We start from the raw sequence: 25,509 nt of genomic DNA, 5'->3' as shown, positions 1-25,509 counted from the left end.
CAATGCTTTAGCTAATTAACCGATTTCTTTGCATAGCTTGTGGCTGCATTTTCTGGCGGACGGGAGAATGAGTATTTCTATGCTTCTCTATATGCTGGAATTTATTATGAATCCCAGGTATTACAGTTGCGGTCCTAAAACATTCTTCCAATTTGTGATTTAGGTATCATCAGAGCCTTCTGCAATAAGTTTAGAACAAGAACTTTTGAGTAGTGTAGATGTTGATTCCAAGATATATTGAGGGCTGATGAAATAACTTTACGTCATGTTGACCTTTGCAGCCTTGATATATTTCTGCAATGAAATGTTTCCAAAAGTAGCCCGTTAATGAAACTTTCGTGGTCATATAATGTATAAACATTGAAGGAAAATGACACACATTTAATCAATTGCTTATACAATGTTTGCTGTATCTAATCACTTAATCACTTAGTGGTTTAAGGGAACAGACAAATAAGGTGGTCCACTGATCACAAAGGAGGATGTCGTCCAAGTACTCTTCAACATTGACACTTTGAACCATCATATTCGGTGCACATTCTGTCACTCAGTTGTTGGCTATCCTACTTGGGTGACACTTGGAGCACCCCTTTGTTGAATCATTTTCTAATATTTACTTGCCCCGTATATCAGCGAGTACTCGATTATAAAATATCCACTGAAATAGGATCGGGTCAACGAGTGTCCACCCTGTCTTACTTATTATTTAATTTCTTTTTTAAAAAATAATTTATATTAATTTCATTTTATATTTTATACATTTATCTAACATTTAATAAAGATTTTTTTTCTCAAAAAAAGTCTCCCACCAAGAAATAAGCATGCAAAGAGAATAAAAGATAAAGGAAAAAAATTAAAAGAGTTCAAAATTAATAAAAGTTTGAAAGAAGTAGCATATTTTTTTAAATATATGTTCCGCATTAATTAAAGTTTTTTCTATAAAACATAAGATCATAACCTTTACAAATGAATCTTGTAAATAAACTATAGTTTCTCATATTTGTAATGCAATTTGTTCAATGAAATTACTTATTTAGCTCTAAATTATTATTTTATAGTATATATATATATAAATTAAAAAATAAAAAATATATATATATGGGGCGGGTTGGGTCGTGAACCCTGGGTTTTTAATTATGTGATTTTAATCCGCCTCCCATCTCAGTGGGTATCGGACTCTCTTTTAACCGGATCAAACAATATAAATCGTGTATCCTAATTTTCGGATTGGATATGGCGAGTTTTCGGATTAACGGATAATTTTGCTCACTCCTATCTACACTAGAACCATCCTAAGTATAACACAACACATTGGATGCACTAATGGCTTGTACTATTAGTATTGCAACTTGTACAAAGTGTGGAATTAGCATTTTCTAAAACCAATTGTAACATGAATGAGTAAAATGAAAGTAAAAAGTGAAAGTACACTTCTAACCCTCATATTACTGTATTTAGTTATTGGGGCGCCTTATCTTATGAAAGTAATTCTTTTTCAAAAAATATTTCACGTTTGTAGCAGTAGATAATTATAGGGAATGGTGGAGCCACGTTGATTCCACGGGGTGCAATTGCACCTCTCAATTTTATTTAAAAACAAATTTGTGGAATAGCCTATAAAATTTTAGATATTTTAGAATTGCTCCATAGATACCCCTCCTGAATTTTGATAATATTCAGCTAAAAGTGTTAAAACTTTTTGCAATTGTTCTTACCATTTCTATAATAGAGCCTTGAAACAAAATATATTACAGAATGCTACTTTCTTTTTCTTTCTAATGTATTTTTATCATGTAACATTTAAGCTTTTTAGATGTCCAATAACAGGAATTGCAAGCGAAATAAACATTCCTTTGATAGTGATAGTCCAGTGTTGTACACATTATTAGCCCAATTTATATACAAGTACAAAAATTGAATCAAAATGCTTTAGGGATATGAACCTCTTCGTCAATCCGCCTCCATCTGTATACAAATGCTTATCTTGAAAAAATTTACAGAAAAAAAAAATGGAGATAGGAAAGGATGCATGGATAGCAATAAAAAGCTACAAACAATATATATATATATATATATAAGTGAAATTTGTATGGATCTTAAATTGAAGAAATCGAATCCCATAGAGCAGCTCTGAAAGAGATTCATGTCAAATTGCGGCTTGTTATGGTGAAGGTGACTAAGGCCCGTTTGGGATTGCGGTGCTTTTGTTAAAAGAATACTTTTAGGTGTTAAAAGTACTTTTGAGAAAAGTATATTTTGGTGAACATTATTCTATAAAATTAGGAGTGGAACTTTTGATCCTAAAAGTACTTTTAGCAAAAGCTCAAATTTGATACTTTTAGAGAATGTTTGTGATTTAAAATAAATATTAAATTTAATCATTTTATCCTATATTATCAACTAAATAAAGAGATAAATATATTTAAAAATTTTAAATTACACATTATCCAATACAATAAGTACTTATTGAATTATGCATCCAAACAATATATTTAAAAGCACTTAAACACATACTAAGCACTTTTATTAAAAGCTCTATTAGAAAAGTAACTTTTAATAAGCTACCGTAACCCCAAACAAGTCCTAAATTTTAAAAGGGTAGCAGCCGAGAGGTTTGAAATCTGCTGCTGTTCATTAGAAGTTGATTTATCTAATTAGTTACACATTAAAGTACTAAAGTCACTGACATAGAATTCAAGTCAGTTGGCCATCATAAAAATGGACTATCAAAAGTCACAAGCTCAAGCATGCTACCAATCAGCCACCTTCTCATAAATCACTTGCTATATATTCCCTCTTGCACTTTCCTATATAGTCAAGATAAGATATGGCTGTTTTATCGTTCCTAGATGTGTCTTCTGAAAGCTAAGCTTTGATTTCAAGTGATTCATTCCCATATGTATACACACAAAGGTAATTTTGTTAAGTTAAATCCCCTTATTTTACCCTTATTTCATTAAGATACGAGCCTTAAATCTAATCACCAAACCAAAATCTTAGTAGTATTTGCGTTGTGATAACTGTAATTGGCAAAAACGTTTTGTATCTGACAAAAGACCAAATTGAAGCTCTAAAATAAGAAGCAATATGAGGTGTATAAATTCGAGCCTTTTTCAAAATTTCAACAACAACCCAGTTCTTACGCTTGCTTAAAGGTCTGGAAGGAGCCAATTTGACCTGTAAATGATTAATGCACAATCATCCTTGATCAGCAAAAACGACACTTTACCTAATGCACAACCCCTATAAAACGCAGTTAACAACATAATACTACTACATTGAAAGAACAAATATTCCCGACATCAAAATCCATTCTTAATAACGAAAAAGAAATTGAACCAAAAATAGTCGAAACTTTCACCCGACATCAACTCTTTATCAATCACTCCACAATTTGTTTGATTCCAAGACATTTCCATGAGAAACAAGTTGATATTAAAGAATGTTCCTCCTCTTAATTTTCCATTTTCCCACTAAGCAATCAATAATGCAAATATAAAAAATGCCTCATTCTTTTCTTTCCAAAAAAAGGGAGAAATGAGGAGAAAAGTTCATGCACGGTCGCCGATGTTGCATTCATTGTCTTCTTCTTCTTCTGGCAAATTTCCTTAATGGTCCTTAAACTATCAAGTATTTGTCATTTTTACCCAATAGAGTTTTAAGGTGCAGTAAATTAGTCCTAAATCTTTTATAAACATAACAGTAGAACCACGTGATTTTATGAGAATCTAATAAAAATGCGATCAGTGTTGAATGGTAGGCAATCTTGAGTTGGAAAATTCTTTATTGGTATAATGCACGAGTTCGTGAATTTTACAGATAAAGTGAATGGCCAGAAAGGTCACTAAACTATTAAGTATGACAGGGGTCAATCACTAAACTTTTTATGTGGCCACAAAGGTCACTAAACTGGTGAAGACGGATTAGTAAGGCCATTTTGTTAAATTCTACTGATAAAACAACGGGTTGCCAAAGGTCATTTTGTCAAAAAAAATCGTTAAATTTTAATAATTTATCAATTGTTTTACGAGTGGAGCTTGACAAAATGACCTTGGTGGTTAGGTTTTACCAATTTAGTGACCTTTGAGGCCATAAAAAAAAAGTTTGATAATTAATCCTTGTCATACTTAATAGTTTAGTGACTTTTTGGTCATTCACTTTTACTGATATAACAAAAATGTGTTTATCATTGTGTGTAATTACATTTTTGTTTATTTTTTTAATAGTAATGGTATTAGACGTGATGGTACAAAATTTAGAGGTCTAAGTTTCTTTGTGCATTGGCTTCCATGAGTAGCTACTATGCTTATTTTTAGCAACCTTACGTGAAAGTATTGCATGATTATTATGTAAACTTGAAATTTAAAAAAAAAAATGTAAAATGAGATTTTCGTTTCAAACTCTAAAAACTAAAATGAGATATTCTAGAAAGTTGGGTGATAATTTGTATTGGTTCTTCTTTGCTTCATATACATTTGTCTCATTTAAGGTATTGTTTGATTAACCTCTTTTTAGTCCTTTTTCTCACGGGAGAGCTAGAGTACTAAAACTGTACACAAAGATTTAGCTTCAAAATTTATTGTGATATTTTCACCTATCTTCACAAATATCTTCGTATCCCACCAAGAAAAAGCAAGAAATTAAAAGACAAAAGGAGAGGGAAAGATTGAGAAGATCTGCTGCAAGAACCAGTGATGTGCAATTATTTGAACTTAGGCAACATGCGTGCTGAATCTTAGATAATTTCACAAAGCTCCCCTGAAGTTTCTAACACTTGCACTAACACCCCTGAGGTTTTTAAAATTTCATTGACCTCCCATGGTAGAGATTTGGGGCCCTTTGCTTACATCATGATAGCTGAAATTACCACTTTGTCCTATGAAGTTGGGACCAATAACTAACGTAAATTTTGGGTAACAAAAATTTGGCGTCATTTGGATTAGTTAATTACATTTAACTAGAATAACAAAAATTTAATGTCGGATTAAGTTGATTAAAACTTCGTTACAGAAAGGCGCCAATTGAGGAAGAAATTTGGTGCCATTTTTGTGCCTAGTATGATTTGACAAGGATGATTGAACAAGTTTTTGATATTGTAGCCATATAACTAGAAGGGAAGAAATAGAGATGAAAAAAAAACAAAGAAAAAAGAAGATGAAAATGGAGACAGTGTGAAGATATTGTTCATTTGTTGGGAATGAAGATGATTTAAAGTAGAAACCAAGGTTTGAATTTCCCTTTCATCTTAACCTACAATTAAAAAATGTTCTTGTGAATTAGTTTCAAGAAAACTAGTATGTTATCTACAATACATTATGAACTATTTTGCTTGATCAATAGATTTTTGAGTTAATAATAAAGCTATATTCTTGGACTTCATGTATCTTGTTGTTATGTGTAAATTTATACAGTAAGGGAATAATAGAAAGATATTAAGAGTTGAAGTAAATGTTGGTGTGTTTTTCTGAATCTTAAGTAAAATTTGTATTTTGTTGTTGAAAGATGGGGATGAAATTCATGATTCTCCCTATGGGTTGAAGAGGCCATAATTTCTGCTAAATGTTTTCATTATGAATTCTAAATGCAGCACAAACAATAACTTTATGTGTACCCAAACTCTTGCTGCTCTTGAGGGTGTTAATGCAATTGTGATGTCTATATACACTTGCTGCTGAATAAAAAATTTGGTGGTTTAGAACTTGCACTAGACGTTGCTATGGCTGTTAAAACATTACTTATGTTTCCACGTGGTGCTTGAAAGTTCATGAACTGTTTTTACATCCCTTCAACTTTAGTAATCATTTCAACCTTTTAATAACTTGCAATCTTCTACTAATACAGGGACCAAGGGCATTCATGGAATAAAAATCTCATCTCACTCATGAAAATAATATTTTAATCCTATTTGGACTGAATTGTTATCAAAATCAAGGGTGGTCAGTGAAATTTTTAAACTTTAGGAGGTATTAGTGCAAGTGTTAGAAATGTCGAGGACGTTTGTGAAATTATCCCTAAAATTACTTAGTCGAATGATCCTTTTCATGGTTTTAAGAAAGTGTCATTCCAGACCATCAAGTGAGAATCGATGAATGGGAAAATCGTTTAAATGTCTCCCACATTTTATTAAATGAACATTTTTGTCATTCACTCTTAAAATATTAATTTTATATTTCTTATAAATTCAATTTGACAAAATTTGATCTTAACCTAAACTTATGATCACATTTTAGCTTGAAATCACTGTATGACCCACTATTTATATATAAAAACATCAAACCCTACTCTTTTTTTTTAGTGAAAAAATGAATATGAATTGGGTCAAATCTCACTTTTTTAAGAAAAAACAAATATAGTTCAGGTTACTAAATCTTTACATCTACTAGTCTTATACATATTTTAAAGTTCTATGCAATTTTATAAAATAACATGGCTTGATAATAATTTCAAATGATTAATCACAAGCAGTAAATAATTTTTTAAAAAAATATATGTAATATTAATTAAATTAATTGGTGTACTTGTGACAAATATTTAATTATACTGAAAATTTTCAAACGAATACATTTTAAATTAAAATTAATACTAATATTGCACCCTCTGAACAAACGTCCTGACTCGGCCATTGATTATAGGAGTTAGTTTTACTAAAGGTCACATGATTGTCAAAAAAAGACTACTCTATAAGACTGAGCATTGAAACGTTGTTGAAAGGTGGCGCTTTACTGATCAAACTTATGTGACACCAATTGCCACATTACGAGCCCTACCATCCTTTCACCGGCAGATTAAAATGTAAAAGTTTGTCACATAAATTTTATCTTTCTTTTTTTTTTTCTTCAAAAGTTTGTCACATAAATTTTATCTTTCTTTTTTTTTTTTTCTTCAATCGTCAATTTATCTATAGTATCCTACATTATCCTAATATAAGGGAAAAATCCAATTGGGTCTAAAGGGACCGGTGGAAATTAAACCACCACCGGGCCAGTCGGGCCTCCCATCATTTGCCACGTTAAGTGGCTTCTTAACAAATCTAAATGGGTGCGTGGTGCCCCCGTCTGGTTCAGTGGTGGTTCAATTTCTATCGGTCCCTTTAGATCCAGTTGGGTCTCCCCTTTAGATTAGGATAGTGTAGAATACAATAGATAAAGTGACGATTGACAAAATAAAATAAAATAAAATTTATGTGACAAACTTTTACATTTTAATCTGCTGGTGAAAGGATGGTAGGGCTCGCATTTCAAAAAAAGTGAAAAAATAATGAACAACATCAAAAGGTTGGGTTTTGCTCTCTTATTTTCCATATATACGAGAAGTATTGTAAAATGATATTCGTGCATGGTAGGTCACACAGTCGAAATCGAAAATCGAAAATCCACATATTAGCTGATAAGATATAATCGGTATTGGCAGGGCTAATATGGAAAGCTTTCTATTTAAACAACATTATCGAAATTCAATTAGCTAGTTTCCCTAGTGAAGATCACCTCAACATGATCCACAACACACAAAGGCAATTAATTGTATCTATTGAAACTAAACTTCCCTTTACATGCAAGTACAAATTAAAGATTGAATCAAAATACTTTAGGGGATATGAACTGCTTCGTCACCTCCATCTCTGTACAAAAACTTGTTTTGAAAAATTTTACACAAAAAAAAGGAAAAAAAAAAAAGGAGATAGAAAAGCATGCATGGATTGCAACAAAAACTACAAACAATATATATACGTGAAATTGGTATGATCTCAAATTGAAGTAGCCGAATCCCATAGAATAGCTCTGAAAGAGATTCAATGTCAGATTGCGGCTTGTTGTGATCAAGGTGCCTAAATTTTAATGTTTACAGCATAGTTTGCAAAAAGGGTAGTGGCCTAGAGGGTTTGAAATCTGTCGCTGTTCATTAGAAGTGGATTTATTTAATTAGTTATACATTAATTAAAGTACTAAAATCACTAACTTAGAATTCAAGTTAGTTAGGTGGCCATCATAAGATTTGAAGTGGACTAATACCTACTTAAAAAATGGACTATCAAAAGTCACAAGCATGCTATGATCATATGATTACTTGGTCATAATTGATAAAACCAACAATCATTTCAGCCACCCTTCTGATAATCACCCGCTATATATTCCCTCTTGCACTTTCCTAGCTAGTATATATGAATGTGCGTTTCTCTTGCTGATAGCTGAATCAGAAGACTAGCCATTAATGGAGGTTCCACATTTCGTTGTCTTATTTTACTCTATATATTTCTCATGTTAGTAAAAGTCATCTAAACAACTGAAAACTTTTGGAAAAAAAAAAATAATAATTTTTCAGGTTTTCGAGTTGAAAGTACGCCTGCATTGCAAAGCATGCGAGAAAGCAATTCAAAAAGAATTGTGGAAGATTAAAGGTGGGTTATATTTGATTTTAATTCCTCATAAAACTTTTCCACTTTCTTTTTTTTTTTTTTTGGGATTTTAGTGGATTTGATCAAGCAAATTGTAGAGGGTTATGGTATCTAATGCATGTCTTGTAGGTATTACTTGTGTAGAGACAAATGTGATTTTGAACAAAATCACTGTGATGGGCTATGTTGATCTCAAGATCATAATGAAAGCAATTAGAAAGACAGGGAGGAAGACTGAGGTTTGGTCGAGCAAACAAAAAGAGCAGAGAAGTCGTGGATATGGCTGTTTTATTGTTCCCAGATGTGTCTTCTGAAAGCTAAGCTTTGATTTCAAGTGATTCATTCCCATACGTACGCATTTGTTAAGTTAAATCTCTTAGATGGCCAGATAAGAGTTCCTTCTTTTCCCCTAATTATTTCGTTAAGGTTTGGCTGGAATATTGATAAGTCCCAGGATTTATGAATTTGACGGATTTGAAAGTTGAAAGATGTCAACAAAAAAAAAAAAAACTGGTTAATGCAAGCATTTATTAGATGAGATTTCCCACTCAGTTGCTCAAGAAAATTCAGTTGTAAAATGAGTTTAAAGGGCTTAGTTAATATGAAGCTCCATATGTGAAGCTGAAAGGTGAAATCTATGAGGTTCAAGCCCAAAGTTGAGTTTATGTAAAATTTATGTTGACCATATGTGAACGGGGCTTGAAACTCAAGATGAAAAAACCTAGTCAGTTTAATATGTGAAATATCAATGTGCTTTTTTTCTTTTGAGGCAAAATATCAATATGCTTATGTAGTTATTGCAATAGGGAGATGGTGGCAGTTAGTGCTTATTTGCTCATGTATAACATCACTTGGACCATAGTGTTAACTAGAAGGTGGTTATTGACTCAAAATTTTTAGGCAAATTGAGAAGTTAAGCATAAATTTGCTAGTTTCTTCAAGAAAAATGTAGAATAAAACAAATTACAAAACAAGTCAGAACAGCAATGAAGGACCTGAGGATCATCCTTCAGATTGAATGGAAGAACTGAAGTTGAAAAGGGAAGGTTTAATCTTAGTTTCAGATCTTAAATGCTTAAAATTTTTACTATAATGTGAATTTGTTGTTAAATTGTGGATTGCTGACAGGGAGTTTAACCCTTTTTAAAGAGGAAATTCTGCCGAAATTTATATATAAAAAAAAAAGTCAGAAAACAAAAGTAATGATGGATTTGTCTTTAAATTAAAACATCTTTTATGAACATCTTGTATCAGCTAAATTGTGGTTTGATTTCAAGTGTAAGGATTCTCGATAGTCTTAAAGGGTCGAAATTTTGAAAAAAAAATGATGGTATACCTGTTCATTCAAAATAATTATATTATATTCGCTCCCAAATAAGTCTTTGTCCGAAAATTTATACCGTAAGATCTTCTCAAAATATAAAATACATTATACGAGCCTTAACTCTAATCTTTTTTTTCAAAGATAGACAGTTAATTAGATTAGAAACGCTCAGAGAGTTAACGAAAAGACTGACCTAAACAATCTAAGGGGACCCACCAAACTTCCACGTCCAGCCAATTGATAACTGGTCGAGAAGCCTGGAGATCTTAAACCCAGATAAATACCCCACAATCTTCCGATGTCCGACCTTAACTCTAATCACCAAACCAAAATCTTAGTAGTACTTGCGGTGTGATAACTGCAATTGGCAAAAACGTTTTGTATCTGACAAAAGACCAAATTGAAGCTCTAAAATAAGAAGCAATATGGCACGGATTGTTGAGTCTGGCTTCTAATCGTATAAAATGGCTATGAAATTAGACCCAACAAAATGCACCAAATAATAAGACGTTTCACCTCAGCTTCAGCTTCAGCTTCAGCGTCAGGTCCCATAACATCATCAATTGCTGATGCTCACGCCCAAATCAAGGACTTCTTGGCTAAAGGGCTCTATGACAAGGCCATCAACCTTTTCAAAGACCATGTCCACCCCTTCTTTCCAAACCATGAAAGCAGCGTCTTTATACTGCCGTCGATCGTCAAAGCCACTGCAAGTTCCCAAACCCACAATCCCTTGGGCCTTCAGCTTCACTGCTATGCCTTTAAAAATGGGTTTGATTCAGAATCTACAGTTTCGAATTCTCTCATCTCTATGTATGCAAAATTCTCGGACATAAAGAGTGCATACAAAATGTTCGACACAATGCCTCAGAGAGACACCATTTCTTGGAATTCGATGATAAATTGTTATATGCAAAATGGGTTTTTGTTGGAATCAATGAAGATGTTTAAGGATATGTATATTTGTGGATTTGAGCCCAAGCCCGAGTTGATTGCTAGCGTTTTATCAGCTTGTAGTCAGACAGAAAATTTTCGATTAGGAAGATTGATTCATGCTATTGTTATAGTGGATGAAAGATTTGACAAGTCGGTTTTCATGTCAACCGCATTGGTAGATTTTTACTGGAGATGTCATGATCAGGAGACTGCTTTTCGTGTATTTGATAGAATGGAAGTTAGAAATGAAGTCTCATGGACTGCTATGATCACAGGATGTGTGGCAGATCATGACTATGCCAAGGCACTGGATTGTTTTCGTGCAATGCAGGTTGAAAAAGTTAAACCAAATAGGGTGACAGTAATTAGTATTTTACCAGCATGTACTGAGTATGGTTCAGTTAATTGTGGAACAGAGATCCACGGATATGCTTTTCGTCACGAGTTTGATAGGGATTTTAGATTCTGCTCAGCTCTCATACATATGTATTGTGAATGTGGAGAAATTTGGGCTGCAAAGCTTATTTTTGAAAGATCAACTACAAAGGATGTTGTGATGTGGAGTTGTATAATTGCAGGCTATTCACGGAAGAAAGATACTGCTGAAGAAGCTCTAGAGCTCTTTAATGAAATGCAGAAAAAGGGATTTCAACCCAATAGTGTTACATTATTGTCTGTGATTTCTGCCTGTACCAATCTCTTGTTAACATGCCATGCAGGTGGAGTCCATGGCTATGTCTTGAAATCTTGCTTGATATCTGAATTGAATGTCCAAAACTCGCTCATTAGTATGTATGCCAAGTGTGGTTGTCTTCAGGATTCGGTTAAGATTTTCAAGGAGATGACACTTACGGATTCTGTTTCATGGACTGCAATTATTAGTGCTTATGGTCTGTATGGTTGCGGGGAGGATGCCTTGCAACTCTTTGGTGAGATGCAAGAGAGTGGGATGAAAGCTGATGCAATTGCACTTCTTGAAGTCATGACAGCTTGCAACCATGCTGGCCTTGTGGAAGAGGGATACAAGCTCTTTAATGAAACGATGAAAGATGAGAAAATATCACTTACTATAGAGCATTATGCTTGTTATATTGATCTTCTTGGAAGGGCAGGGAAACTGGAAGATGCTTGTGATCTTGTGTCTAGACTGCCTATGAAACCAAGTCCCAGAATATGGAGTTCCTTGGTTTCTTCTTGTAAGCTTCATGGAAAGCTGGAAGTTGCAGAACTGTTGGTGCATAAGCTTATTGAGTCGGAGCCTGAGAATGCTGCCAATTATACTTTGTTGAGTATGATTTATGCTGAATCTGGTAACTGGCATGGTGTAGAAGAAATGAGGAAGAATGTCAAAATAAGGAAATTGGTAAAAACTTGTGCATTTAGCAAGATTTAGCTGGATGAGAAAACATTGTTCTCAATTTGACATGCCACCATTCTTTTGGTAAATGCACAAAAGGTTGTTTGCTAGGTCTTTGCCTGTAGGCAAGGAAAAAATTGAAGACGCATATGATGTCAAGTGCAAAAATCCAAACCTCATGCTAGAACTCACTGTTTATCGGTACCTATTTTAAGGTTTTAACCTTCGTCGTGTCATCTAATACAGGTATCACAGGTTTATTGAATTGGGATGCAAGAATGATACAAACCGGTGATTGTTCCATAAAGCGAGTCTGGTAATTTTCTGGATGAGAAAACAGAGAGCTGAAAGAAAGGAGGCTCGAAGATTTATATGTTATCACTCGCAAAATGTCTGAGTAGCATACCAGCTTCTGAAGTTCATCTCCAATCTATTATATGACCTTCATTGTGTCATCTAAAACAAGAACCAGGTTGCCTGAATCAGAACAGAAGACGAGAGTCCACGAGCTGGATAATTTTGTGTGAACTAAACTGAGAAATTTGAATGGAACGGTGAAACAAAGGCATTAAAAGCTAAAGGATCAACAGCATCAGGATGTTTTATGTCAATCTCGTAATTATTTGGTCATTAGGAAAGATGAAAAAAGGGAAATGTTTAGCAGAAATGAGATGGATCTACACGGTACCAATACCCAGATGCCCTTTTCCGCATCAACTATTGTCTTTGACATGAAGTCCAAGTTTTCAGTTCATTACAGCAAACAAACTTTTGGTTGATTTCTCTTTTACCAGTGGCACTTTTAGCTCAAGAAGCCCCCCTCCCGGACTCCTTCCCCAGGTTTATCCTGCAATATGCCATGGTTTGCTTACGGAAATCTTTACTTTGTCTGTCTGCCCAATTACAAGTAGAAGCTTGTTCATCCTTCATGATTGCCAAGTGGTTCAAATCAACGATCCGGATTGCTCTTGGAGTAGTAATTATACTTCAATATGTTTTGTACAAAGTTCAGTTACATCACCTGTAGTGACTTCGTTTTCAGATTTCAAGTAAAGAATCAGCCAACCATTTACCTTGTATGAAGCTTTACTCAGGGAAAGTGGATCTACTGCCATTACTTCCATAATCAATTCCACTTGTGTTTAAGATTAGGTACTATTTAAATAATTCACTGAGAACCTTGAATTTTGAGACCAGTAATTACCATATTATTAAGCATCATTGAGATAATGAAATTCACAAAGCCTGACTGACAAATTCATCACTGTCCTTTTGAATCACTTGTAAATGAAACCGCTAGCAGAGCAGCAAAGAAAAAAGTTATATGGAACTCCAGTATTAGCCATTCCAGTCAACAAAAGAACAAAAAGCCAAAAAATTAGCTATTTCAGTCGACAATTATGAGTAGATAATCTCAGGTTTCACCTTTTTGGCCTTTTTCCTCCAGGGGAAAAGAAGAAGGAAGAGGAAAGACCGATGGGGGATGGGATGGAAGGGTTTGAAGATCATGGAATTACTACAAGAAGTCACGAATCCTAATGCAAACTATTTTGGCCCAGTAGTTTATTTATAATTCTGATCAGCATACAGATAGAGAAAAATCCTCGGCAAACCACCATCAAATCAGCATGGTCCTCTTCTACAGTAGGGATGGTAACAAAAACTAAATCAAGATGCAATCCAATATCAATCTTTGTGATCCCCTCTATGACGATAGGGTCATAGCACAAGCTGCAGTACCAGTACTCCCCAATGCTTCACCTGGCAGAAAGCAAATCCTATTCAAGTTTTACAATACTCTGAAAGTTACCATCAAATCATACAATCACAAACATATCAGTGATCATCATCAAACATCAAATATAGGGTGTCCTTTCTGCAAAACCACCCCATGGACCAAATCACTATTAAATTATGGTTTCATGCAGATAAAAAATTGCTCCATGGGTCCTCACATTCTATACTAATGCATGGACCTGATTAAATCACTGTTGCTTCCAATATGTACACCCAATGCACTTAACTACATGGTATAAGCAAATTAAAAGAGCCTGTTCCAGAGCAAAACGCTAATTAGTTTTTACTTCATCACTATGATAGTTAAGAAAAACTAAATAGTATTAAATGCTAAGAAAATATTTACCATCCAGAGATAGAATTATTTTGAGTGTAAATGTTCATAACTGAGATGATGAATGAGAAGTGTTTAGAGAATAGTTCTCTTTAATAAGTCCAATGAAGTTCAGAACATATTTCAATATAAAGTGAGCTTAAGTGCTTTGGCCACCAAGCTATTTGTTCTCATTCTGCATGTGTCCCGCATTCAAACATGAAAGATACGTATGACCAGTAATGAAGGAAAAAAAAAACACCTAGACAAAAGAAGCCTTGCCAGAAATGAAATCTCATGCCGCAGAATCTTGCCAAAGCATGTGTCAAAAATTGAAGAAAACTTTACAACCTTTGTTGGTTAAAAAAACTTCCTGCAACCTAGGGTAGTTCTAGAGTTCACTAAGGTGCATTTGCAACTTGGCAGAGGTTTGGTGAAAGTCCCAGAAAAGCAGCAAGGAGAAGGGCGTATATACGTCAATTCTAACTATTGCTTCTCCAGCTGCAGACTTAGTGCTTTTTCAACTATAAACAGCATGAGCTGGTTCCGGGAGCTTAATGAAAACATTTTGAATCAAATTCACTGACAGTGAAAAGGCTTACTGGCATAAAATTAAGTTGAAATCTCCGAATCATACTTCTAGATATTTATCAGACCATACCCAAGGGAAGTGGTCGACCGCTGGTTTTGTTCAGAGGGCAGGAGACTATATGAGAAAATCATATGACATTTGATCTGAATTACACATCATTCAAATGAATAACTAAATGCAAATTTCTTCTTTCATGTCGTAGGGCTAATGTCTAACCACAAAGGGAAAAGATAGAGCTAGAGAGACCTCAACATCCTAAAAGATGAAAACATTTCATCAGATGTAAATTAATGATTTTGCTGGAATACTCTAGACATACTTAACTGATCTTAAATGCAACACCTGACTCTGCTTGGATAAGCCAATAAGGAAAAACAAGGAAGTCCAAAACTAGCAAAAACAAGAAAGTTCAATAACTAGAACTCAAAACGTTGGATGAACTGCTAGGCATTGGGAAGAGAAATACATCACATCACACATAGCGAGCAGTAATATTTATCTGTGCCAATTCTGCATGAGCCAGTATTGTTGTGCATGCATTTCCATAAGTATCACTCAAACCTTAGGCGGACGATGACGAGTTTTGAGCTGGCTTAGTGCTGCCCGAGCTCATAGAAGACGATAAATCTGCCATGTTGGTTGAATCTGCAGCGGATTGAGGTGTATAAATTCGAGCCTTTTTCAAAATTTCAGCAACAACCCAGTTCTTACGCTTGCTTAAAGGCCTGGAAGGATCCAATTTGACCTGTAAATGATTAATGCACAATCATCCTTGATCAGCAAAAACGACACTTTACCTAATACACAACCCCTATAAAACGCAGTTAACAACATAATACATTGAAAGAACAAATATTCCCGACATCAAAATCCATTCTTAATAACGAAAAAGAAATTGAACAAAAAATAGTCGAAACTTTCACCCGATATCAACTCTTTATCAATCACTCCACAATTTGTTTGATTCCAAGACATTTCCATGACAAACAAGTTGATATTAAAGAATATTCCTCCTCTTAATTTTCCATTTTCCCACGAAGCAATCAATAATGCAAATATAAAAAATGCCTCATTCTTTTCTTTCCAAAAAAAAAGGAGAAATGAGGAGAAAAGTTCATACGCGGTCGCCGATGTTGCATTGGTTGTGTTCGTCGTGAGCCATGAATTTGGAGGTGCGCTTGACGTAGCGATTGTAGAGCTTGTGGTGGAATAGTCTGTCGACGGCCACCACCACCGACTTCTGCATCTTGTTCGACACCACCATTCCGACCACCGGCTTCATCCTTCCCTTCTTCTTCTTCTTCTCAGCCTCGCTAAACCCTAGTAATCAATTTCCCTCAATTCCAAAACCCTACACTGAAACAGCAAAAGCAGAGAAGATGCTGCTCCGCTTCGCGAGGGACGAGACGACGACGGCGTTCTGAATATTGCGGGAAAATTTCCTTAATGCTCCTTAAACTATCAAGTATTTGTCATTTTTACCCAGTAGAGTTTTAAGGTGCAGTACATTAGTCCTAAATCTTTCATAAACATAACAGTAGAACCACGTGATTTTATGAGAATCAAATAAAAATGCGATCAGTGTTGAATGGTAGGCAATCTTGAGTTGGAAAATTCTCTATTGGTATATGTAGACAATGGAATTTTAATTAAATTCCAAAAACTACCATTGGTCTATAAAATATTTTTGTCCAATCGGATATTGCCATATGGCATGTACACTTGGAAAAATTGGTTATTAAATGACCAATTATATTTTGCCACGTGTCAAGGTGAGGTGTTCCAGATCAATTTAAATTGCAGAGATATCTCCACCAACCAAATCATATCATATCACATGCCTATTGGATAAATATCTAAGTATTTATTTCTTATTAAAGGGATAATATTTAGAGTTGTTCAATCCAAGTATATTTCTTATATACTGCAATAGCCTGACCAGTCAAACGGCGCCACGTCACGTGTCCCCACGAGTTTGGCCAATCGAGGAATTACTTATCTCTTTATTAATAAATATAAAATAAAGAGATAATATTTGGCTAGCGCAGTCCTAATATGACTGCACGTCTTGCAAGACAAGTAAAGTGGTACACAGGTCTTCAACCTCTACCCCTTGCTACAGCTATAAATAGAGGTCTCTCAACCAAATCAAGAACACACAAAAAAATACACAGAGGGACTTCAAAGAGCATCATATACGCTCAAAGCATTGAAGCTCCAACCTACAAAGGTTCGGCTCTTCAAGCTCTCCAAGTCTCCCAGATATCAAGACTTGAGTCTTCAAATATCTTCTAAAGTTCTTCAAATCTTCTATATCAAGATTTGAAGGAATCGGTGGTGGATCCAAGAACAAGCTGCGAAACCCTTGGATTGGCGTTCGAGGAGAAGAATCGAAGGAAACTCTCCATAAGTTTGAGAAACTTCCAGAGATTGTACCCCATATTTCTCTTAAATTTATATATCACATATTTGTCGTGTATTCCTTTTTCTTGTCGTTTTGCAGACTTGAAATTTTTATCGCGTACAAATTTTTGGCACGCCCGGTGGGACCATCTCTGCCTTCCATCTCTTCTCCTCGAATATTCAACTACGTCTATCACCAATGGCACCAAAGAGCAACAAAATCGTGATTGCACGTTCCAAGGCTACTGATGCTAAGCCTGTTCAGGAAGCTGCACACGTTGCCACCAATACCCGCGTTATTGGCCCCGTGACAAGGAGTATGACGAGGGCCTCCACCCAAAGTAGCATGGAACTCTCGGCGCCAACTCCCGTCTTCGGGTCAACATCACAAATGAGCTATTCCTCCACGATGGGGGTCCAAGACGTTTTCACCTCGATTGAGAAGGCTCTTGCCATGCTCGAACTTGGATCCGAATCCAAGTTCTCTAAGGATGACGATGATTCATCAAGCACTGGATCAGCCTCTTCACATGAAACTCTTCATTCAAGATTTTCTATTGAAGATTCTGCTGCTTCTTCTACTGCAATGCCTGCTATGATGACAAATGCTTTAAGCCTTGAAGAACAAGTTTCGAACATGTCCAAGATGATGGAGACTATGATGAAACACATCAAGGACCAAGATGCTATTATCGCTCAACTGCTCACCCAAAAAGATCGCGCTCCTGAAGGAAGCCATGCGAATCAAGAGCGTGAAATTCCCTCGTCTAAAGGCAAAGACAAGGTGAAGGAAGTATATGTGACCGCCGATGGAACTATCCCCGTGGAACAACTGAAGGAGCTTGTTGAAGGCGTGATCAAAGATAAAAAGGAGGGTGGTTCAAAGTCAAGCTTTACCTACTGCAAGCCTTACACTGCTAGAATTGACAACCTAGCAATGCCCGCTGGATATCAACCGCCTAAATTTCAACAGTTCGATGGGAAAGGCAGTCCAAAGCAACATGTGGCCCATTTTGTCGAAACCTGCAATAACGCTGGAACCTATGGTGACCTGCTAGTCAAACAGTTCGTCCGATCCTTGAAGGGCAACGCATTTGACTAGTACACTGATCTCACTCCGGGGTCCATCGACAGTTGGGAACAACTGGAACAAAAATTCTTGAATCGCTTCTACAGCACTAGAAGAACCGTTAGTATGCTGGAATTGACTAACACTCGTCAATGGAAGGATGAACCTGTGGTCAACTATATTGATAGATGGAGAAGTCTGAGTCTCAACTGCAAGGACAGACTGTCTGAACCCTCTGCCATAGAAATGTGCATCCGAGGAATACATTGGAGCCTAAGCTACATTCTACAGGGTATACGTCCAAACACGTTTGAAGAATTAGCCACTCGTGCTCATGACATGGAGTTAAGCATCACGGCCAATGCAACCGATGGGTTTCCTATTCAAGCTCCACGAGTGCAGCCGTCTCGTCAAAGCAATGACAGGCAAGAAAATAAAAAAGGGGGCAAGCCTCCTTCAAAATTCAGTAATAAGGAGTCCATGGCAATAAATACAGCTCCCATGAAAATTGCTACCAAAGTGAGTCGAAAGGTCACTGAGAAGTTGGATCCATCTCAAAATAGATCAATAAGAAAACCCACGTTAAAAGAGATGCAAGAAAAAGAATACCCATTTCTTGAATCTGATTTACAAGGGATGTTTGATGACCTTTTTAAGGAGAAACTCCTTGAACTTCCCGAAATGAAGCGCCCAGAGGAAGCCGGTCAAGTCAATGATCCAAACTATTGCTGTTATCATCGCCTGATTGGCCACCCTCTCACTAAATGCTTTGTCTTTAAAGACAAAATTATGGAATTGGCCCGTCAAGGAAAGATCCTTCTCGAGGAAGATAAAGTATCGGCAAACCAAACGACAATAATGTTTGGGTCTGTGTGTTGTCCGATAGAAGTTCTAGCCTCAACAAGCAGTGCTTCGTCCAAGGAGGTTGAAAAATCCTCAATTGAAGACGTTATTGAAGATGACAACGAAGGATGGACTTTAGTCACTCGAAAGAGGACTTGCAAACCAAAAATAAAGTACATCTTTTCGAAAAGCATTCATTCGACAAAGCCGAAAGTGCTTTGTCGAATGATCCAAACTATTGCTGTTATCATCGCCTGATTGGCCACCCTCTCACTAAATGCTTTGTCTTTAAAAACAAAATTATGGAATTGGCCCGTCAAGGAAAGATCCTTCTCGAGGAAGATAAAGTATCGGCAAACCAAACGACAATAATGTTTGGGTCTGTGTGTTGTCCGATAGAAGTTCTAGCCTCAACAAGCAGTGCTTCGTCCAAGGAGGTTGAAAAATCCTCAATTGAAGACGTTATTGAAGATGACAACGAAGGATGGACTTTAGTCACTCGAAAGAGGACTTGCAAACCAAAAATAAAGTACATCTTTTCGAAAAGCATTCATTCGACAAAGCCGAAAGTGACGATGAAACGACGAAATGCAACAAAGAAACAAAAGGGAGTGGCCACAACACCAATTTCGTCAGATTTTCAGCTTTTTCAAGAGGTTCGACAGCCCGTGACATTGAGGGAATTTATACCCAAGGGGTATTTAAGTGACGATACTGATAATTTCAGTTCTTGTAATGTCGTCAAAGCTGAAAATTCTCAAGTCACACAAATTGGCACTGAATTTGAGAAAAAACTCAAAGTCGATGATAAACCACCGGTGGATTGTGCGACGACCATCATTTTTGATGATGACGATTTAACTGTTGAGTTCAAAACCCACAATCGACCTTTGTTTGTTAGTGCATATGTTCGAGAACAAAAGATGAATCGGATACTCATTGATGGGGGATCTGCCGTCAATATTATGTCCGTACGTGCTATGAAGGAGTTAGGAATCTCAAGTGATGAACTCTCCCAGAGCCGCCTCATGATCCAAGGATTTAACCAAGGGGGGCAAAGAGCAATTGGCCTCATAAGGCTTGAATTGCTCGTTGGTGAGCTGTCTTCAAATGCGTTATTTCATATCATTGAAGCCAAAACCTCTTATAACATGCTCTTGGGAAGGCCCTGGATTCACGAGAATGAAATTATACCATCTACTCTGCATCAATGTTTCAAGTATTGTCGAGACGGTATTGTTAAGAAAGTCACTGCGGACGACAAACCGTTCACGGAAGTCGAAACTCACTTTGCCGACGCCAAATTTTATCTTCACAAAGAAGCAAAAAGAAAGGAATCGGTAAGGGAAGAAAGTCAAGATTCCAAAGTACCCATTTTGCGGTATACTCCAAAATCAAAGAGAGAAGAAGGTCAGTCTTCTTTTATCAGAAATGACACATTAAATGTTCCGCTCACCAAGATAGAGCCTGTTAAAATTGAGAAGGTGAGCTTGCAAGGATTTGTTCGTCCCAAAGAAGAACCGGCAGTAGAACATTACTCACTGCCAACTAATCGGACTCAAGAAGGTTTTGATCCAAACGCATACAGACTTCTTGCTAAGGCCGGTTATAACCCAAATGAGAAGCATGTATTGGGAAAACTCCCTCCTGAGGTGACTGGCGAGAAGACTCATGGATTAACACCTACGCAGAAAATGTTGAAAGAAAGGGCTATAATGTTGAAAGTTCATCAATGGGTCTTGGTTATCAATCGCCCTCTCCTGTTCGTATAATGATCAAAAGAGCGAGTTGTAACTATGTGAACGAAGAAATGGAGGTCACAAGCCGAAAGAGATCTGCGTTCAACCGATTGGGAAATAAGTCAAAACACGCACTTCTGTGTTTGACAGACTTGGCCCGCAACCGAAAAATCTGAAGTCGCCCGTCTATGAGAGATTAGGCAGTAAAAAACAAGAGTACCAAGTTGCCAGGGAAGAAAGTCTTACTCCAATAAAGAAGAACGGACCAAGAAAGCGAGTCTCCAATTTCTTCATACACTATGGAGACTTAGTCAATGTAAGAATTGAAACCATTTTTGAAGAACAGGGTCAAGAAAGTATGGCTTCCTGTCACCATATTACGATCAGTGATCCCGAAGAAGAAGAAGAAGATGCAGATGACGCTCCCCCTGAACTTGAGCAAGGGGCAAAAAATACAGTCGATGAGCTAAAAGAGATTAACCTTGGCACAAGCGACGATCCTCGCCCAATTTACATAAGCTCTTGTATGACTCCTGAAGAAGAAAAAGAGTATGTTGATTTGCTGCTCGAGTTCAGGGACGTCTTTGCCTGGAATTACTCAGAAATGTCTGGTTTGGATCCAAGGGTCGCCGTTCATAATTTGTCTGTCAAGCGAGGAACAAAACCTGTCAAGCAAACGCAAAGGCGCTTTCGGCCCGAATTGATCCCTCTGATAGAAAATGAGATAAATCGATTGATTGAAGCCGGATTCATACGAGAAGTAAAATATCCAACATGGATTTCAAGCATCGTCCCTGTAAGGAAAAAGAATGGGCAAATTCGAGTTTGTGTTGACTTTCGAGACTTAAACGAGGCTTGCCCCAAAGATGATTTTCCTCTCCCCATCACAGAATTGACGGTAGATGCTACAACCGGGCATGAAGCACTATCTTTTCTCGATGGATCGTCTGGCTACAATCAAATACGTATGGCGCCCGAGGATGAGGAGCTAACTGCCTTCCGCACCCCCAAGGGAATTTATTGCTATAAAGTAATGCCGTTTGGCTTGAAAAATGCCGGAGCAACATATCAAAGGGCAATGCAAAGAATATTTGATGATATGCTCCATAGAAATGTGGAGTGCTATGTTGATGACCTTGTGGTGAAATCAAAGAAGCGAGAGGATCATATTCAAGACCTTCGAAGAGTTTTCCAACGCCTTCGGAGATACCAATTAAAGATGAATCCTTTGAAGTGCGCATTCGGAGTCGCTTCTGGCAAATTTCTTGGTTTCATCGTTCATCAACGGGGAATAGAAGTCGATCGATCTAAAATTGATGCCATTGTGAACATGCCTGAACCGCGAAATATTCATGAATTGAAGAGCCTTCAAGGGAAATTGGCATATATCCGGAGGTTTATCTCTAATTTGGCCGGACGATGTCAACCCTTTAGTCGACTGATGAAGAAAGGGGTACCCTTCGGGTGGGATGAATCGTGTAGGAATGCTTTTACAAGTATCAAAGCGTACCTCATGAATCCCCCAGTGCTGGCTGCGCCCATTCCAGGAAAACCATTGATTCTCTACATTTCCGCTCAAGAACGGTCGGTTGGGGCCTTACTTGCTCAAGAAAACGATGAAGGTAAGGAGAATGCACTGTATTACTTGAGTCGGATGATGACATCTAATGAGTTGAACTACTCGCCCATCGAGAAGTTGTGTTTGGCACTTATATTTGTCATTCAGAAGTTGAAACATTATTTTCATGCACATACTATTCGACTCATATCTAAGTCTAATCCCATTAAATATGTCATGGCAAAACCTGTACTGTCTGATCGGCTCGCGAGATGGTACCTCCAGTTTCAACAATTCGAAATCATTTATGTACCTGCGAAAGCTGTCAAAGGACAAATATTGGCAGACTTTTTAGCCGATCATCCCCTACCTGTCGAGTGGGAGTTGACTGATGAACTTCCCGATGAAGAAGTGTTTATGGTCGAATCGTCGTGGTCAATGTATTTCGATGGAGCTGCTCACCGTGATGGAGCTGGTGCGGGAGTTATCTTTTATACTCCTGAAGCAGATATATTGCCATACTCTTTCACTTTAACACGCCGGTGTTCCAACAATGTGGCTGAATATCAGGCGTTGATTCTCGGTCTTGAAACGGCTGTAGACATGAAGCAATTGCAGCTTAGAGTTTATGGCGATTCAAAATTGGTGGTAAATCAACTTCTTGGTATTTATGATGTCAAGAAACCCGAATTAATCCCATATTATAAGTATGCAAGACAGCTCATGGGATATCTGGGTGATGTCACTATAGAACATATCCCCAGAAACTTCAACCAACAAGCTGATTCTTTGGCAAGGGTGGCGTCCATGATCACTCTACCTTCTCATCGAAATCAGATTTCAATATGTCAAAATTGGGTCATACCCCCGATGTTTGATGAAGATGATGATGGTGAGGAAGAAAATACTTATCATATTTTTGTCCATGAGATCGAAAAGGAGGATTGGCGTCATCTCATAGTAGATTACCTTAATCATGGGAAGTTACCAGAAGATTCCAAGAAAAGGGTTGATATACGTCGTCGAGCGCCACGTTTCATTTACTACAAAGGGACGCTTTACCGAAGATCATTCGATGGGGTATTTCTACGATGTCTTGGGGAAGATGAGGCCATGCAAGCAATGGAAGATGCTCACTCTGGGATATGTGGTGCTCACCAATCTGGCCCGAAATTACACTTCCGCATTAAAAGAATGGGATACTACTGGCCAACAATGGTGAAGGACTGTATCGATTTTGCTAGAAAATGTCAAGCTTGTCAATTCCATGGCAATTTCATCCGTCAACCTCCTGAACCATTGCATCCATTCGCTAAGAATTGCAATTCAAGAAGGGCTCAGTGGAGAAGATAATGTTCGTCTTCGCCTTGAGGAATTAGAAGCACTCGACGAAAAGAGATTGGAAGCTCAGCAACGGATTGAGTGTTATCAGGCTCGCCTTTCAAAGGCATTCAATAAGCACGTTCGACCCCGCTCTTTTCAAATTGGAGAGTTAGTGCTCGCCGTTCGGAGACCAATCATTCTCACTCATGGGGGACAAAGAAAGTTTACTCCTAAGTGGGATGGTCCATATGTCGTTCGAGAAATATATACAAATGGCTCATACAAGTTGGTTGCTGATGATGGATTAATGGTTGGCCCCATCAATGGCAAGTACCTAAAAAGGTACTATGCATAATCGGAACCGCGCAATGCTCCTGGCCCGCATGAGCTAAAACTGTGGATGGCAACCACCAATGGTATAGTATGTGGTAAAACTGCTGAAACACTCCATCAAATCTAAGGTGGTAAACAAATAGATACTCCTGGCCCGCATGAGGTTAAAATGTGAACGGCAGGAACTACGTGTGACTTGATTCCCTTGTTGGGATACGTAGGCAGCTTAGAGGGCAACTTCTAAGTTCAGTTACACCACTCCAAATCAAATCCTTGTTCCTTGCAAAAAAAAAAAAAAAAGAACCTCTTTTTTTTTTCTTTGAGATAAAATGCTAAATTTAAAAGTTCTTTTAGATAAGAAATAAAAAGCATTTTATTATTCAAAAGAAAAACTCATTACATGGAAGAAATGAGTGATAAAATAATTCAAGGAAAAGAAGAACGTGGTGGAAAGTCTAAATATCAAATTTGTATTCCACTACAGCTACTTTATATGATTCAAGTGCAGATTTCATGTCTTCAAATTCCTTCATTGCGTCATCAGTCATGATGCTAGTATTTTCAATGGAAGATAACTCATCATGCGCTTGGGTTATTTCAGCCTGGATCTCCTTGAAGGTCTCATGCTTTTGATCGATAGTCGAACTGATTTTCAGGCCTTGTTTCTCCAAACTGATGAGTTCCTGTTGCAGAACCTTCTTCCTGTCTTCAATGGACTGCAACTTTTCTTCAAGACTTTGCAAGTGACAAGTGAGTCCTTCTTCCTTTGCCTTAACTTTCTCGAGTTGGACGGTCGCGTTGGAAAGGAGTTCTGCATGTGTTTCTTTGCTCATCCTTTCCCACGATGAGGATGCCAGAACATCATATGCCTCCGCCTTGGCAAACAATTCCATCAAGTGATCTTTTAAAGGGAGACCATTGGTAGGATCCGTTCTTGTGATTTCCGCAATGATTTCCTCTGCACACTCTTTTAAAGAAGAGATCTGCTCAGTTGGAGTGTCAAGGATCTGTCCGCGAAAATCCATCCACAAACTCTGCAAGTACTTCCTTCGATGCGCCTGGATCAATTTTTGACCATGAAATTCTGAAACCAATGCTACCTTTGATTTTTTCCGGATTTCGTGCAAATTAGTCAGATCTTTCTTTGACAAAGCGTCTCTACTGGGGGCAAGTTGCTTTGGGATGCTGATAACGACTCCGTCACCTTTCTTGTTTGGAATTATAGCATCGGTCTCAAGTTCAATTAGTGAGTTGGTACCAACATCTTCTTGGTGGAATTCAAGAAGTGGGGGCTGAAAAAAAAAAGTGTTATGAAGGTTTAAAAAAGAAAAAAAAAAAAGAGAGGAAGATATGATTACCTTAAGCGGCGACACTCCAACCGACGGTGGTGAAAAGGAAATTTCCTCCAAATCAGAAGATATCCTCTTCTTCGATCGGTTCCAATGACGGTCTTGGCTACTACTGCCACTCGCCAACGAATGAGCTTCTCTTTGGGTGGATTCGATGCCCCGAGCTTGAGTCCCTTCTTGT

General features: G+C 37.2%; 3 protein-coding genes across 3 annotated transcripts; 2 read left to right on the top strand and 1 right to left on the bottom strand.

Annotated features, from left to right (window-relative positions):
* Positions 1-8,123: 8,123 nt before the first annotated feature.
* Positions 8,124-13,157, top strand: LOC113694495 (pentatricopeptide repeat-containing protein At4g31070, mitochondrial-like). Its single transcript, XM_027213312.2, has 3 exons — positions 8,124-8,214; positions 8,320-8,395; positions 8,522-13,157. Exon 3 carries the CDS (start codon positions 10,207-10,209, stop codon positions 12,043-12,045), a length of 1,839 nt encoding a protein of 612 aa, XP_027069113.2. The 5' UTR covers positions 8,124-8,214; positions 8,320-8,395; positions 8,522-10,206; the 3' UTR covers positions 12,046-13,157.
* A 172-nt stretch (positions 13,158-13,329) lies between these two features.
* LOC113694547 (uncharacterized) lies at positions 13,330-16,113 on the bottom strand. Its single transcript, XM_027213380.2, has 3 exons — positions 15,832-16,113; positions 15,273-15,456; positions 13,330-13,770 (listed from the first exon to the last, which is right to left on the bottom strand). The coding sequence occupies exons 1-2, from the start codon at positions 15,991-15,993 to the stop codon at positions 15,274-15,276; spliced, it is 345 nt and encodes a 114-aa protein (XP_027069181.1). The 5' UTR covers positions 15,994-16,113; the 3' UTR covers positions 13,330-13,770; position 15,273.
* A 3,836-nt stretch (positions 16,114-19,949) lies between these two features.
* LOC140009996 (uncharacterized) lies at positions 19,950-24,001 on the top strand. The gene is made up of 4 exons (XM_072056357.1): positions 19,950-20,117; positions 20,247-20,788; positions 20,916-23,473; positions 23,568-24,001. Exons 1-4 carry the CDS (start codon positions 19,950-19,952, stop codon positions 23,999-24,001), a joined length of 3,702 nt encoding a protein of 1,233 aa, XP_071912458.1.
* Positions 24,002-25,509: the final 1,508 nt, after the last annotated feature.

This window comes from Coffea arabica, chromosome 6e, assembly GCF_036785885.1.
Source record: "Coffea arabica cultivar ET-39 chromosome 6e, Coffea Arabica ET-39 HiFi, whole genome shotgun sequence".
Lineage (NCBI taxonomy): Eukaryota > Viridiplantae > Streptophyta > Magnoliopsida > Gentianales > Rubiaceae > Coffea > Coffea arabica.
This window is presented reverse-complemented; position numbering and strand designations above follow the sequence as displayed.

What these genes read in the sequence shown, in the direction of transcription:
- LOC113694495 (XM_027213312.2), top strand. Translation starts at nt 10,207, where the DNA reads ATGCACCAAATAATAAGACGTTTCACCTCAGCTTCAGCTTCAGCTTCA.
- LOC113694547 (XM_027213380.2), bottom strand. Translation starts at nt 15,993, where the DNA reads ATGAAGCCGGTGGTCGGAATGGTGGTGTCGAACAAGATGCAGAAGTCG. An exon ending in AATGCAACATCGGCGACCGC is followed by an intron (nt 15,457 to 15,831) that starts GTATGAACTTTT and finishes AATCATTTACAG; the next exon opens with GTCAAATTGGATCCTTCCAG.
- LOC140009996 (XM_072056357.1), top strand. Translation starts at nt 19,950, where the DNA reads ATGAATCGGATACTCATTGATGGGGGATCTGCCGTCAATATTATGTCC. An exon ending in TCATAAGGCTTGAATTGCTC is followed by an intron (nt 20,118 to 20,246) that starts GTTGGTGAGCTG and finishes CAATGTTTCAAG; the next exon opens with TATTGTCGAGACGGTATTGT. An exon ending in TGCTCACTCTGGGATATGTG is followed by an intron (nt 23,474 to 23,567) that starts GTGCTCACCAAT and finishes CGATTTTGCTAG; the next exon opens with AAAATGTCAAGCTTGTCAAT.